The following is a 17,049-nucleotide window of genomic DNA, read 5'->3' as shown; positions in this document are numbered from 1 at the left end:
ACAGATCAGTGAGTGAACATGAAAAACTAAAACCAAAACCAAAGAGTTGTTTTTATATATAGATAAAGATGTTGGTGCAAACATCTGCTTGTGTGCTTAAGCTTTGCAGGTAGATTTAGATTCGTAAACTGTTGAATAATCCCACAGTATTCACTGGGTTTACTGTTTATATTGCTATTGAACTTAATTTCTACAAAGCTTGCAGGACAATCCCTTAGCTGACATCTTTTAGCAATTTGCAGAAACACTCAAAAGCTGATACGAATGCAGCTTTGGCAATATCATCCAACAAGAGAGAATAAGCATCTCAGATTCAAGTAACTGTCTAGAGCTTTCCCTGAATGTTGGACAGCATTAAGTATAGCTGTCAACTGTGAGGGATTTGCTAAGGACCAGCAGCTGAGGGATCTTCTAAGAACACAAAACAAACAAACTGGCAACAACCATGCAGAGGTACAAGTCAGAGAAGAAGCCCACTATAATTTAGCCCATTTAAAAAGAATATGCTAGAAAAACACAGTGAATATGTATAGTGTTTTTACATAAAGTTTCCCAACACAGTGAGTGCAAATAAACAGCTGGCAGTTATTGTTACAAATAAGTTTAACAAGACTTCATCAAGACTTTCAGTTTGAATTCACAGGCTTTCATAGAAGTGTAGCACTAACCACTGAGGAATTGCAACTCATAAATAATGAAACAATCTAACAATATAATGAGTGCCTTCATTACTTGGATTAAATCCTTTATAATCAATGACTGCCTGAAGTCTGGAATCCACTGACATAAACAAATGCTGAGTTTCCTCCCTCAAGATGCTTTACCAGGCCTTTACTACTGCTTATTTGTTCTGTTGGGGTGCGATCAGTTGATTGACATGGCCAGTAAAAATATCCCCTTACTTTGCCTTGACAAACTCTTGAGTAGATTTTGCTGTTTGTTTTAGGTCCATCCTTTAGGATTCATCCATCTGCAATATGAAGTAGTGTCAGTATATCGGTTTTGCAGAATTTAGCTGAACTTGAGCACCATAAACTCCAGGACGTCATCAGTTCATCAGTTAACATCAGTAACATGGTTCCATCAGCAGCCAAACATTCCCATACCATAACACCACCTCTACCATATTTGACAGATGATGTCAAACATATTTTGGATCATGATCTGTTCCTTTCCTTCTCCATACATTTCTCTTTCCATTATTCTGGTAGACGTTTATTTTGGTTTAATTCGTACAAAGCTATTTTATTTCAGAATTGGGCAGGGTTTTTTTCTAGATATTTTCTGGAATGGTCTAATCTGGTCTTTCTGTTCTTAAGTCTTACCAGTGTTTTCACCTTGTTCTGAAGCCTCTGTGTTTACAATCATAAAGCATCTCTTGACTGTAGACTTTGACATTGACATGCCCACCGCCTTGAAAGTCTTTTGACTTGACTAGATGTTATGAAAGGGTCCTTCTGTATTTCATCATGGACAGAATTCCGTGGCCTTAAGCTGCTGAGCTTAAAACTGTTGGCCACTACCAATGTTTTTGCTATCTCTTTGATGGCTTTGATTTTTCCAGCCTAATGATGGCCTCATTTACTTGCATAGACACCTCAGAAAGTGCATAGATAAAAAGAACTTATTTTTTTCTTACCATGCCGCTCACCCTGACGTCATAAAGGCGTCCCCAGTCATCTTCATGGCTGTCAACCATCATCATACTATCATCTTCATCAAGGAGCCACTCAGCCTGCAGGTCAACCTTCACCTCCTCTCCCATGGAGTGCATCCCTACAGCAGGGAACAGTCCCTCTGCCGAAATAGGAACCTCTACAGAGCCAACCTGAATAAGAGATGGATGCAATAGAAACAGTGAGTAAAGAAACACAAAAGGTAGATGGAGACAGCACCACATAAAACACCTACCTCGTTGCCATTTTTGGTGAAAAAGACAGTTGTAAAACCTGCTTCAGTATTTTCTGAGTGTATTCCACAGCCAATGCGGTCGCCACGAGAACACTTTGGCCCAAACTGCTGACCCACAGGGTTACCATTGTATAACCTGGAATAAAATAAGCCATAAAAAATATTCCTAATAAAAATGCTTTATACTTAATTATTAAAAAAACAATAATAATACAAATCATTATTATTTTTTAAGTTTCATAATTTGTTAATGAAGTGACCACATATTCACAAATATCTATAACCACATTTCATTGAACCTTTAGCTGAATTTATATTTTACCTTGTAAAAACTACACGCAAGAGCTGCTTAGATTAAACAATTGATAAGGACAAGAACTGTCACGTTTGTGTTTTCTTCTGCAACAGCAGTAAATGTTGTTGTGCATGAACCTGATCTTATTCTTTTCTGTATCACATAACAGACATTGCCTTTTAGCAAAGCCATTTCTCTAGCAAACCTTTCTATTTTCACAATTGTTGCTTGCTAACACAAAGTGAATAAAAGAATGTAAACATTACTTCAGCTATTATTGGCTGCATTATAAACTGCTGTTCAGTAACATCAACTACACAAGACAAAACTTCCCATCATCTCACTTAATGAACAAAATATGTAAACACACTTGAGGTTTAGAATTACATCAACTCATACAACCTGATAATGTACAACAGATCTGTCTAGTATTGCTCTAGTGCTATCAGGATGTGAAATCTGATTGTGAAATAAGTACTTCTGACACTGGAGGCATCTACAGTTAGACTGCCATGGTCTGTGAACCACAAGTACACGTTCAGTTTTCAATATGACTGTGAAACTCCTCAGCACTTTGAGCTTTCATGATGCTGTTAGCTTTATTCTGAATAATTTGCTATTTCAGCTTTAATTAAATATTAATTTATTAATAATGAGCTGATTAGTAGAATCTAAGTTAAACATGCTACAAGCTTATCAATATTAGGATTATAGAAGTGTTGCTTCAATCTTTCTTAAAATATTGAACACATATTCTTACAATATTTTCTACAACCAGAAATCTATTGTCTAAAGAAGTCATGAAAAAGAAAAAAATAGTAAAATTAACTAAAATTAAGAAGCTAGTGTTGCATTGTATTGTATAGATTGGTTTGACTTACTTTCCATTGTCTGCATGGTAAGCTACAGAGTATGGCAGCCAGCCAGGCTGGTGGTCCAGCCTGTAGAATTTGGGAACAAGGCCCACAGCAATGGTACCCCTCACTCCTGTGTCCACTATTGTCACCTACACACACACACACATTTTGTATGGCAGTCAGTGTGAGGACACTCATTGACATCATTCATTCCCTAGCCTCCTACTGTCGCATAGGCCATGTTAATTTACTCCATTTCAATTTTTCATTTATCACATGTACTGCCTTACCCTAAGTCTAACCATCACAACTAACTGCCTCACCCTAAATTTACCCCAACCAAAACGTAATTCTAACCTAGTCTTAACCCCAAAATTACTCTGTAAACACCCTTCTCATTGTGAGGACCGACTGAAACGTCCTTACTTTGTAAAAATGTCCTAATTCCAATGGTTAAAAATTCATGCTGGTCCTCACAATAAAAGCCTTTTTTTTAGGATAGGTTTCAACATCAAAAAAAGGCACTTCAATAAACATACAAACATACATAAAATACATACAAATAGCAAAAACAAGCAAACAAAGAAAACACTTTCACTAACACAAGTACTGCATTTCAAAATAATGAATTTAATAATAAATAAACTAGGTGACAGAATGCCTCTAGGTCAACAGCAGATATCTAGAATAACATTTGAAAACCTTAACCACATTTACATGTAGTAATTTGGCAGACGCTTTTATCCAAAGCGACTTACAAGTTACAGGTAGAGGTAAAGTAAGCATAAGGAACAGAGTAAGCAGGTCTTGCCTAATGCCCCTTACTGGAGGTGGGCCACAGCTGGAATTCAAAACGCGGTGTTCAGTATAGAGGGCTAGGTAGAATGACTATCAAAAAACATACACAAGCAATATAGTTTTGTTCATTTCGTTGACAAAATTAACACTGCAGTAGACTACACCTATCAGAGGACCCAAAAAGAGGCTCTTATTTTTATGTGTTTAGTGTAATTGCACGTGTCTTCTTAGGTAGCACTACATTGAGCCACCATACTGCACACTAAAATTAAATTCATGACCCCGGCTTTACAGATTCATGAGAACCACAATGTCATAAATAAATTAAGAGTGATCAAAAGTGTGCAGGATTTGTTGGTGCAATGTTTAACAACAGAGATAAATCCGAACGTATACAAAAATATGAATAAGTACAACAAATCTAAGACACATAGATTCAGCTACACTGCTCAAGTCACTGCTCCTGCATCACAGCTATCAGCACATAAAAACACACTTCTTGGGTTTCCCTGGTTTTTCATAAAAAAAGAAATCAATGACTGAATCCAGCCTGGCACTTTTAGGATAATACATTATACCTTTGCTATGTTAAACAAGTAAATTATTTGCCTTGGCAGGTAAACGCTTCCACACCAAAACTGTTAAAATAACATTTATGTCTGCAAATATGTCCAAATAAGAGTTACAAAAACATGCACAATGACTTACATTAGCAAAGAACAGGAATGTGTTGATATGAATTTTTCAAATAAATCTAATAAAATATGTGGAATGCTGCAGATGTTCAGCTGGGCTAGAAGAAAACAGATGACAGAAACTGGAGGATATCCAGCCGTTCTGACAGAGGTGAAATGGATACCTTATGAAAGCAGACCAAGGGGAAACACTAGGATAGAAGTGACGCATTCATCGTCAGAAGCCTGACCTTTATCAGAATAAACTCTCTCAAATTTTTGAGATATCTGGGAAGCTGACAGCATGTGCGTCACAGAGTAGAGAATAATGTAGCACAAAATGACCACACTACAATCCACTTGTTTAAATGTCAGAGAGATCTATGAGGCTATAAATGTGATTCTCATTTAAATAAAATTGTTGATATCATAATATTTTTACTCTATGCCAGAAACAAGAAAGAAATCTGAGGCTCAGACAAGTATCGGACATCACATTTTAAACAAATGTTGCATCTGCTCCAAGTCAGGGACACCTCATAACCAAGTTGAATAATAGTCAAAGTGCAATGTCAGGCTGTACTGAAGCACTGAATCTGAATTGTTACATAGTCGCAAGAAAAAGTAAGGCGACTGCTGATAATTTATTTGTCATGAAATATGATCTGATCATCCCCAGTGTCACAAATATCAACAAACACAATATTTCTAGGTCATGGTCTTTCATGTCTTTACTGAACACACCCAATAAATATTTAAAGTTATCCACTGTTGGCAGCAAGAACCTCAAGCAAGCGCTTCTTATAGCTGCAGATTGGACCTGCACAATGTCGAGGAAGAAGACCATTGTTCCCACTGAACTGCTTCAGCTCAGACATATTTGTAGGACATCTGGTGTGAGGGTCTCAGCATCTGTCTTGGGTTAAGATCTGGACCTCAACTCAAGACAGAAGATTGAACCACTCAGAAATGCAGACTTTGTGATTTGAATGTTTGAAATCATTCTGTAGTAGTTTCACTAAAATGCATCACCCAGCTTCTTCTGGGTTTTAGCTTGTGGACAGTTCTCCTGACATTGCCCTGTTGTGAAACTTTAAAACTTGGTAATTAATTTCCCCTCCACAATGGCAGGTCCAGGCCCAGTGGCAACAAAGGAGCCCCAAATCATTATACTCCCTCCACCATACTTCAGGGTTCATTCTCACTTTGGTGTGCCAACACCTGACTCAAGCTGACATTTAGTCACATCAGAGGCTTTGGGGTGTCATTGCTTTTTCCGCTCTTTATGTTAAATGAATGGAGTTCAATGAAGCCATGAAACATCATGACTGTGTTTTATCAGTTTAGAAATGTTTTGTTATTATGTGCGACTTTGGTTAAGATCAGATCATGTCATGACCAATTTGTGCAGAAAACAAGGAAACTGCAAACAGTGCCATTATTTTCTTGCAATTGTAAATCTGAAATGACACTTCTCATCTCTGAAGAAAAAAAATAAAAAATTAGAGGAAGAAGAAAAGAGTTTCAGGAAGGCTTGGACTTCTCTGAAGGTCTGTGGTTTTGTCTGGCTCTGTTTGCAGCCCAACAGAATGACGTAGGTTTACTAAGTAATGTACGGCCCAAGGTTTCCTTCCTGAAGCCTAAACACTATGGCAAGAAACTACACCTGCCTCACCTGCTGTCTCTCGACCACACGTCACAAAGTCTACTCTGACGTGCACCGTCCACAAATAAGCTGGCTCATAAATAACACGCTGCAGCCCTCAGCACCTAATTTATGACTGAACTCTTGCAACCTTCCTTTCCTAAATCACCAAAGTACTTCTCCCGATGCTCTTCTGTAGGGACAGAACTGCTTGATATATACTATAGAAGCAAGTCAGCTTTGCTAAGATAAATGTTCAATATTTTCTCCAGCTGCCAGTCTGCCTGCCTGTCTGCTAAAAAACACAGTGTGTTAGATTAATTTTGTGCTCAGAGATACCACCTAACCCACACCCTATCCCTCATTCCAATGCAGCTAGGACATTTTTGAGGCAGTGGTTTTGCACTGGTGAATTGGGACTGTGTGCAGGGGGGATGAGGGGCACTCAGAATTTAATATGAAGTTGAGAAAATTGTCAAAAATGGGATTCCAGGGGATAATATTGCTGGCTAGATGGAAAAGCAATCTTGGGCACAACCAAAGATGATTGCATGTGGTAGGCCTAACATATTGTGAATAAAACATCCCTAACATTTGCAGAATAACTGTGTAGGGAACTAACAGTTTGCTTGTTTTCTAATGATTATCTAGTTTTTGGGATACATGGTAAACATAGTTAAATATAGCAGCTCGTGGTGATCATGTCATTTAATTATACAATACATAAAGAAAAAGCCTTGGAGGTCTTGTTTCAATGTTACAATGACAAAGAAAAGAGAACAATGACAGATGCTGACTGACAACATTACTATCAGTGTGCCTTACCTCAAAGTAGCAATTTCCCTTTGATAGAGGATTACCAGCCACATAGCAACCCACCTCCTCAGAGTTCCCTTGGTAACTAAAGAGAAAAAAATTACAGGTTAACCATAGGTCCAACTGTATGCACTACCACAAAACAAATCTCAAATAGCAACCTCATCCTATGATCAAGACACTGTCAAGACACCATTAAAACAAATCAAATAAATCTAGATGTAGAGAAACTACAGAACTAAGAAACTATTAACAATTTAGACAATGCCAGCAGATTCAGATATAGACAGACAAACAGGATCGACTGTGCTTAGAACTAAGAAGAAGTTAAGTAGAAGCAAAAAACTAAAATTGTATCTTAGATGTGTCTCTGTCTTTCTTAGGAATATTATTGGATGATTATTGGATGAGTCACTTCCCTGTGAATCCTGTGATCTAGCTGGGACAGGCTCTGACAAATATGAGAAAGAAAAAAAAAAATAATGGAGACTAATCTTATATTATTACATACATGTAGACAAACTAATGTTGGTAGAAATTTAGATGGGTTCATATGCTGCCTGAGTCACTTAGGGTAGAACAAAAGCTGTAACATATTTTCAATATTATCAATGGGTATGCAAAACCCTTGTCTTCACAGGTTTATATCATATCATAGTTCTAACAACGGTGCTAATGTGCATTTGTGGGGCGTTGGCAGTGCATCTTCAAAACAGTGAGTTTTTAAATAAGGGGGGAAAAAGAGATAACTGGTATTGAATAGGCAATTGGTATAAGCAAGTACTTGTATCAACAAGCTATACTTACAGGACTTCTTTTAAAGCCACAACTTGTGAACTATTTCTTCTTCTTAAATGCATTGAATGAATAGCACAAGTATACATCTTTTAAAATATCTACCTGGACCTGCCTATAAATTTCAGATAATCAGCTTAGTTAGACTCCAACACTGGTAAGAGGAGGCTAACCTGAGAGTGTCTCCATCCTTCTGCAACCTCATGTATCGATCCTGTGCTGGGCGCCCATCGCCAACATCTCGTATTCGACGCCTCAAATTCAGGAGGCATCTGTGGTGTAGTACGTTGATGTCATCCATCTGAGTGCAATAAATGGAACAGTGGAAACATTATTTTTATTTATTTATTTGCAGGGACATTGCACATTAAACAACACTGAGATAAATGTAGCAGTGTGAGCCTAATTTTTAACTATTGTCTACATCAGATGTAAAGCAGCCATCAAAACACAGAAACATATATAGACATAACACACAGCTAAATAAGACATAAAGCCTAAAACAACAATGTAGAGTAGACGATCAAAACATGTACATAAGGCAAGATGTAGTCACCACATAAGTCACAATACAACATAAAATCACAGCGAACACTGACGAGGTGTGATGGCAGGTCTGATTGTTTAGTAGCTAAGCTTTTCATTTACATATATAAAGTTACATTTAAAAGAACGCTTAGTGTCACTATATTGAATAGTCAGTGGCACTTGTTTCTTTTTACATCAAAAAGGAACGCTTTATGTGCTGCCTGGTTGTTGCCTTATCCTAAAAACAGAAACAAAAACAAAAGCTGAAAGACAGTATCCCTGTGAACCAACATGACCCTGACTTGTGTGGTGACTACATCTGCACACTACTTGCATGAATGTTTCTGATAAGTGCATACTCTCAAACATTCCCAGCATAAAGATTTGCATTTATCTTGTCATATCAGGATGTGGCCATGATGAGGGCACCGAGGCACGTTTGGAATATCAACAGCTGGAAGTATTTGTTTTTTTAGATTGATAGTGAGTGAAGAAAACAGAGACAAGGTCGTTGTAAGCTGCTGAAATACTACAATAACGCAACATACCTTGGAAGTCATTCCTTCATTTTTTTTCTATTATTTCTATTATTATAATTGTTTTGACTATAATATGACATAAAATAGCTAAATATGGTACTGTATGTTTCCACAAACCTAAGTGGCATCCTAAATGGTGTCGTTTTTGAAGATTTCTTCAAAAATAAACAAAAACTATTTGACATTTTTACTGAAAAATGAAAAAACAATGTGGTTATCAGTTATAAAAGTTACTGATTAATTTTTTCCTCTTCCTATAAGGGCATTAAATGAGTTTAGCTGGAGTCTGTTGGTTAAAATTGAGATTACTGTAATAGTTTCAATTTACTAACCTGACTTTTGACAAAAAGTAGTAATGCAAATCACTGGTAAATTTAGGGCTTAACTAGTGATTAACATCTTGATTAACTTAAACATCATTTATTCTATAAACATCAGAATACAATTTACTGGCACATTAAATAGAAGAGTAGCAAAACCTCACAACTGATAAGGTGGAACTTTTTTGTCAAGCACTTCAAACTAATTCTTTATGTTCTAGATACATTATTTTAAAGGTATTTAAATCAGGGTTTTCTTATTGTCCTCAGAGTAAAAAATTAAACATGGAGAAGCAGCATTAAACATTTAAAATGATGTTAAAACATAATCTCATACAGTTGTCATACATCCAATACCATATATGATCTCATTTTGTTAGTCAAGTGTATCGCCACAGCCATAGTCATTTCTAGAAATATATTACCTTTAGTTGTACTCTGCATTTTGTTCCTTTTTCAGTTGCCTATTTTTTTTTTATTAATTACTCCATCATTAGTGTTTTTGTGTGTATTCTATGAGCATATTTGGATGTATTTAAAGGCTCCATCTAAACAAAATGGATTCCTCTTAAATCATATTTAAAGGGTGTTTTTACAGTATGTTACATTGTGTTTCTTTTCTGAATGCATTTCGTGTTTATGGTAAGGAACTTGTTGCGGTAGAAAAATAAAGAATTTCTTTATTTACGCTTTACTGCATTTTGTTTGACACATTATTTGGGGCATCGTTTTTTGAAAGCATCCTGATGACGCACATCTTTGCTAAATCTGCCACCAGGATGGTTTAACCTTATCTCATGTTGTCTACGTTGCATTACATGTCTTTGTACTAAAGAAACAAGTGACCAAAGAGAGCCTCAGAAGAAAACACCGAATACGTCAAACTTTGACTTCCACACCGTGTACAATTTGTCTTTGAAACCTCACATATAGCTTAGATTTTCTTTCCATTGGCAGCTGTTCCAAAATTAAAACAAAACACGTAAACCTGCTGCCGCAACGACAGAGAGTGGGCGTGCCAGTGTTTACATCGAGCCAAAGCTGTCAAGGTTTGCAAGCTAGCAGCTCACAGCAGCACTGTGCTATCTAAAACGCTACTTCAGGTCAAGCTAGCATGAATGTTCAGGGAGTTAACTGCTGTCATTTCAGTTTTCACTTATAACCAGCTTAATTTTGAGTTAAGAATATTCCGAAATAGCAATTATGCATTCGCCAGTTGGTGAAGAGGGCACAATTCAGTGCCGGAGCTAAACATGGGTTAGCATCACAAGCGGCTAACGTGATAGCTTCTTTGCTTGTAGCTGAAATCCGGATCTTAGCGAGAAGATCTCGGGAGACTATTTCTAAAAGTAAAGAGAAAAATACTGATTATGACAGGTGTTATCACCGATTACTCTGTCGCTTACCTGTTATCTAGGCAGCTACTATGACAGAATTTCACTTTTGTCCATCAGCTATCCATAGCTCTACATAAAACTTTAGAAACTAGACTTCGGCGCTTCCAAGTGACATCATACCCTCGTTACCCAAATAGCCAATCACAGCGAATCTTGAGAAATGGTGACGAGAATTCTGCCAATCCGGTGACTCAATTTGTTTACGTAGGCGTGGCTGTGTGTACTTGTTTTACTCGTGTTGTGGGGACACAAAGCATTCTTTTCTTTTTTCATTCATTTTGGATTAAAAAAAAACTTATTCAGTGAGAGGATGAATACTAGTTTGAGGTTGGGGACAGGCAGGCACTAGTTTAGGTTAGGGGTTAGTCTCCAGAAAGGGATTACTTTTGGTCCAATATGCCAAATCCACCCAGATGTACAAGGTTGTCACCATGATGCATGATGTTTTATGATCCTAAACTGAAATATAACATACAAAGTCTTGAAGTAGGTATGTGGCCAGTTTAACAAAAACTCAGGGGGTTGCTGCTCAAAAGGGCAGACTCGCTCCATCACAGCATTAGTGTGGACTCTGAAAGCAGAAGTGGCAGCAGAGTCACTTTCTGAGCCAGCTGTGATAGACATGAGCTTGGGAGGCAGAGAGGAGGAAGAAATTGTGTGGCTGCCTGGAGGAGGAAAAATTAATAATCCACAGCAGTGTGGAAAAGAGATCCCCTGGTGGTCTGGCGTCGGTCTTGGAACGTTCTCCTTAAATGTAGAAACAGACAGGGCTGTAGCTCGCAAGCTGAAGGGAACATAAGACGGCAGGTGATTTTTGCCCTCCTTGCCAAGATTAATCAGAACAACAGGCTGCTGATGGCAAGGCAGATTTTGGCCTCATGTGGCCCTGATTTCTTGCAAGTACAAGCCAGTGGGTATGTCAGTGTGCTCTGTCATGGCCGTTCCACTAGTGCAGGAGCCAGTGACCCAGTGCCAGGAAAACTACTTACACACAGTACATTTTGTTCACATGTAAATGTCATAAGTGGAGCTCCAACTAACGACTATTTACTTTATCCATTAATCTGCCAGTTATTTTCCAGTTAGAGCTGACATCAGTAAATGTCTTGTTTTGTCCAGCCAATGGTCCAAAACCTGAAAATCTAAGATTACAACAATGTAACACCAAGTAAAATAACTCAGAAATGCTGTAAGTGGAGTTTATTAATATCCTAATTCTGCTCATGCTCGTCTTCTTCTTATTATCTGTTGTTTTGTTGTTGTTTTGTATTCAGTCCACAGGGCAGCAAGGCCGTGTCAGATAACAGAGGAGACTAAGGGATTCTAGATAAGAGAGGAATTCCTCAACAACCTCTACGGATAAACTTCATGTACAGCTACAGCCTACATCCATTTTTACTTTGTTTCATATTTCTATGCATACTCTACCTGTATGTGTAGTCTTTGCATTAAAGTTGATATTTTTGTTTCAACATTTTCTCCATTAATCTCTACAAACTTACATAAACAGTACATGCAGATTTTACTCTGAAAATTGGGTTTACAGAAGCTGCTGAAGTAGTTTTGGAGAATAAAATACCTGGAAGGTTTTAGTATAACAGCTGCAGGTAAAGTCACCCACTAACCTGCATCCATCAGAATACCTTAGAGAACAGTGCAGGCGTGACAATACAATCGTATCAGGGATGACAGTAGAAGATTGAAGGACTCAGCAGTGGTCTTTTAAAGATCCTAACTGTCTGAGTGGAGCAATGGATTGCATTATTAGCAGTTTGGCTCTGGTTGGTTGATGTGCATTCCTGCGAGAGTGAGTCCTCCTCCTCCTCCTCCTAATTATCCAGATGATTACTCTTCCAATTCAAACAACTGGCAATAGCAATAGCCTCCACTGCTCTCATATTTCAACATGTGATACAGCCCATACAGGCAGTTAATGTCTCATAACTGCTCAAATCTAACCTAGAACTTGACAAGCTTATCACAGGCTGCATTAGTCCTTTTGTGGAGGCTCTGCTTTACATATCTGACTCAGCAGGGATTTGATTAAGCTGAGATATCACTCGCTACATATGTTGAACTTCTGTTCTGTAATATATTAACATTCTAAAGTAGATTCAGGAGATCACAGAAACACGCTCTGACAGAAAAACCCACAGCTGTGCATTTGTTGTAGCAAATGACATTGCAGTGGTGACGCTGATGGAGGCACATATACATTTGATTTTGTTACCATGGCAAATATGATTCTAGAAAGGTCTCTGACATTGGAAAAGAAAGTGCAAACAGCTGAACATGACAACTGTGCTGATATAAGTGTAGAAGAAGAGCTGGATGTATGTGTTACAACAGGAAAGGGTGGGGAGATTTTGATAATTTCTGAAAGGAACATAATCCACCCCCCACTTGCTCTCTCCCTCCCTGCCACCCCCATCTCTCTCTCTCTCTCTCTCTCTCTGTCTCTCTCTCAGTCCCAGCCCCTGAAGGTGTCATAACTGTGCTCTCTCTCTTTCTCTTTGTCTCTTTCTTTCTCTCTCTCACTCACTCACTCACTCACTCTCTATCACCGCCTTTCAGATCTTTAAAAGCCGGTGCTTTGCTGTGTCTCTCTCGATCTCCATTTGTCTCCTCTGGCACTGCAGGGGACTCAACCGGCAAAGCACCAAGGAAGAGCTACTGTATAGAAACAGGAAGGAGACTGAGGAAAGAGAAGAGAAAGGAAAGGAGAGAGAGAGTGAGAGCGATATATACATCCAGAAATAGCATCAGCCACATTTAACTGACAGGAGAGTGACAGTGAGGAGAACCTGAGACCTGGACAGAAAATGCCTATCCTTTCTAACTTAACAACCGTTGTCTTGTTGCTGATTGCTCACTGCGGATCATGGACCGGGGCAAACCGCTTGGGCCCCTTCAAGATGTGTCCTGGCTGCAGGGATCCACTAGGGGCAGGTCGTCCCCCTAGGGACCACAATGTTGCCAGCAGCACATCAGTGTTGGCCCAGGGAGAGCCCTGTGGCGTGTACACTCTGACCTGTGCCAAGGGGCTCCGCTGTGTTCCCCCACCACGAGAGCACAGTCCCCTCCAAGCTCTTTTGCAGGGAAGGGGCATTTGCGCCAAGCACAGCAGGACTAGCCCCACAGAGAGGCCCCACCCCACAGGTAAGATAGCATACACACACACACGTGCATTAAATCACGTATGCACACGCATGTGCATGCACTTGCAGATGCGCACAAACGCATGTATGCACACTGCAGGCATCTACAGACATCTATAGCGGTGTACTGAGGATACTGTAACATGTAACTGTACACACAAAGTGTGCCTCTTGTATATCTTGTATATTGCATGTGATACTGACCAACAAAAAAAAAAGGCCAATCAGTGTGTGACATTTACGCCCAGAGGCATTTTGTACACCACAGATGAATCTGCAGACATTCAGCATCTGCAGTGCCTCTAGAGCCACTGAGATAAAAATGTCATGTTGATGGTAAAGAATCAAAAACAGGGGTTGTTTCTGAATTGCACAGATACATTTATTTATTGTGTTGCAACAGTGTTTAAGTGAACCTGCATTTATGATTTATGCAGTGTTAGTCGGGAGTGGGGGTGGGGTGGGGGTTGGGGGGGAGCATGACAGTGATCTGTCCTACAAGTCATGCTCTCTGAAGAGAATTCAGAATGAATGTGACACTGCTACACTGTCACCTACATCCCGATCAAGCTGCTTTTTTATTGCAGTGATCTCCATCTACTGTTCAAACAGAGACACTGCGATTAACTATTGTAAAAGGGAACTTGCTGCTAGAAATAAGGTCTCTGCCATTGAATGACCAGCCTGCAGATCAAGCTCATCTGACTGTTTAGTAAAATGTTGCACAAAAAAGATCCAAAGATTCATAACTACACATTAACGTAAGTTGTAAAATGTGACACTGAATGTATGTTAAAATGCCCTAATGTTGCATTCTCATGTCCTCTCAGGTCCACATCCCTCACACAGTGGTGACATTGAAAAAGTAAGTTCATGCTCTTATTTTGCAAGCTTGAATGACTAAAGCTTATGGGTCAACTTCAATAAGATGCATTTTATCAATAACCTTTAAGACTTATCAAATATGATGGACAGGCTTTGCACATGGAGCTGCACTGTATTAGAGAGAGTAATTGCCACAGATCCTGTGTTGTTTGTGGTGTTGCAGTGGCATGTACACACACCATTCTGAAGCCATGCATCGTGGTGCTGTGTGTGATGTGTGTGCTGCTATGCGGCAGAACTAATTGAGCATGATGTGAATCAGGAAAGTTTCGAGCCAGCCGCGGCCGCCACAGATTGTTCACTACATGAGCGGCTTGATCTGCTGCACTTGAACCAATACGTGTGTCATGGTGTGAGAAATAACCACCGGAGCCATCGAGCCTTTCATTTCACACTAAAACTGCACAGTCACTTCAAACAATCCAGTGACCTGAAAAGCCAAATCATTGTGTAACAATATGGTTATATAATGTCATACAATATGTGACATCTGATATATGTAAATATACATATCCTCTGTTTCTGGGGCTCTAATGCTGCATCTCTGTGGCTAATCCTCTGTGTTCACATCGACATGTGTTGTGATCAAAGAGGATTTCTGCCAGCACAATCACCTGAGGGGTAGAGAGCAGCTTGCCACTGCCTGCTCATCAGATGAACACTGGTTTACTTTTGTTGCCTCTGGTGATGTTTGAAGTCACACTTTGCGTTACTGTTTTTCCAGGCACCCTGCCGCAAGCTGCTAAATAGTGTCCTGAGGGGTCTCGAACTGACAATCTTCCAGTCTGACCGTGACATCTATATACCCAACTGTGACACTCGAGGCTTCTACAGGAAAAAGCAGGTAGAGCATTCTGATGACCTGAATCGTCATTGAACATTATACTAGAAGTTTGTAATGAAAAAAAATTTGTCTTTGCTGCACTGGCTTTGTGTCACTATGTAGATTTTTCAGTGTCAGGGCTGCTCCACTGCAGATTTTCCTCCTGTGCATTCAGAGATTTGTCTGTGACCACAGGGGCTGAGAATAACTGACACTTCTTTCTCTGAGCCTCTCAGCTGTGGGCTCCAGGAACCAGCAGTGCGCTATGATGACATATCATTTTCTCTTTTTCTCTCTCTTCCTCTCTCACCACCTTTCCCACTCTCGCCTCTCAATCCCCGCCCCTTCTTTCTTTCCCTTTCAAAATCTCCCTCTCCCTCTTGTGATCTCGCACAGTGCCGCTCCTCCAAGGGCATGCAGCGTGGCCACTGCTGGTGCGTGGATGAGCTAGGCACGCCCGTGCCCGCACGTGCCAGTGAAGATGGCACTTTACCATGCGACGGCGAGTGAGGGATGAGTCCGTTCCTATTGCTCTGAGCCTGGGGGAAGAGGAGAAGCAGCAGGAGGAGGAGGAGGAGGAGGAGGAGGAGGAAGAGGTGGTGGAGGGATAGGGACAGGGAGAGGGGGGTGGCTTTAGCATGTGCTAGACACTGCCTGGACAGGAGGTAGCAGGGATAAACCACTTCCCGTGGAAAACACACACCAGTTAACGTTCATGTCTTCTCTAGAAGCGAGACACACACTCTCACAGTCCAGCAGCAGCAACAATAACATCTGCCTGAATGTTCAACAGTTGCAGCAGTGTCCTCTGTGTCATCTGGTGACGTGCTGCATGTTCATATTAATTGCTCCATGAACTGCCTCAGTGACCCAAGCGGTGTTACTCCGAATGATCTCTCTGTTCCCTGGCTCTTGTCCCGGCTTTCTGGTAGATTTGTTGTTTTCCTTTTCACTTTAGGATAGCTGATACTGCCTGTGTGTGTGTGTGTGTGTTCTGATCTCAGTGGGCTGAAATACTGTTACACAGGTGATGCGACACAGACATTTGAAAAATGTGTCTCCCTCACCATCCTCTCTCCCCCTCTCCAAAGATACACTGATATCAACTTACCTAATTGACAGAATATTGCTTTTCTATTAATTTATTTTTGAGTATGTATTTTTCCATCAAATACTGCTTGAACCTTACAGTATCTATATATATATATATATATATCAAGTCAGAAAAAATAGTCATACAAATATGATCCTGGATGCTTTGGTTCATTTTCTTTGTCATTTTTTTGGTAGTCTGACTGCTTATTAGTTGATCGTTTGTACATATGTTGGAATTTTGTGGTCGACTGTGTCTTCTGAAGTGGCAGATAAAAAGCTTACGGCTGTTAACCCTTTTCAAAAAGTTGTAAGGCATATTTTTATACACGTCAATATAATATTTTATATATGAATTGTTGATTTATTTAATGAACTACAGTACAATGCCATGTATTTTTATATTGTCAGCAGTTTCTTATTTAAAGACAGAGATTATTTTATTTCATGTTAGGGAAAGTACTGTGCTTCAGAGGCACCTTTATGGCAAAACGCATCACATTCATCAGAGCTCTA

At 39.6% G+C, this 17,049-nt stretch overlaps 2 protein-coding genes across 5 annotated transcripts in view; one reads left to right on the top strand and one right to left on the bottom strand.

Moving 5' to 3' along the window:
* Window positions 1-10,695, bottom strand: part of spryd3 (SPRY domain containing 3) — a 47,477-nt gene extending 36,782 nt beyond the window's left edge. For all 4 annotated transcript variants that reach the window (XM_026367847.1, XM_026367849.1, XM_026367848.1 and 1 more), the window contains exons 1-6: window positions 10,585-10,695; window positions 7,965-8,092; window positions 7,006-7,081; window positions 3,088-3,212; window positions 1,912-2,047; window positions 1,640-1,828 (exon numbers count right to left, since the gene is read on the bottom strand). In XM_026367847.1, coding sequence (XP_026223632.1) covers window positions 1,640-1,828; window positions 1,912-2,047; window positions 3,088-3,212; window positions 7,006-7,081; window positions 7,965-8,092 — 654 coding nt within the window. In that variant the 5' untranslated portion in view covers window positions 10,585-10,695. The remainder of the gene's footprint in view (window positions 1-1,639; window positions 1,829-1,911; window positions 2,048-3,087; window positions 3,213-7,005; window positions 7,082-7,964; window positions 8,093-10,584) is intronic.
* Window positions 10,696-13,101: 2,406 nt separating this feature from the next.
* On the top strand, window positions 13,102-16,827 carry igfbp6b (insulin-like growth factor binding protein 6b). Its single transcript, XM_026369090.1, has 4 exons — window positions 13,102-13,734; window positions 14,564-14,598; window positions 15,343-15,462; window positions 15,838-16,827. Exons 1-4 carry the CDS (start codon window positions 13,398-13,400, stop codon window positions 15,949-15,951), a joined length of 606 nt encoding a protein of 201 aa, XP_026224875.1. The 5' UTR covers window positions 13,102-13,397; the 3' UTR covers window positions 15,952-16,827.
* The last annotated feature ends 222 nt before the right edge of the window (window positions 16,828-17,049 follow it).

This window comes from Anabas testudineus, chromosome 7, assembly GCF_900324465.2.
Source record: "Anabas testudineus chromosome 7, fAnaTes1.2, whole genome shotgun sequence".
NCBI lineage: Eukaryota > Metazoa > Chordata > Actinopteri > Anabantiformes > Anabantidae > Anabas > Anabas testudineus.
Note: the sequence above shows the minus strand (reverse complement) of the source record. Positions and strands in the feature narration are given on the sequence as shown.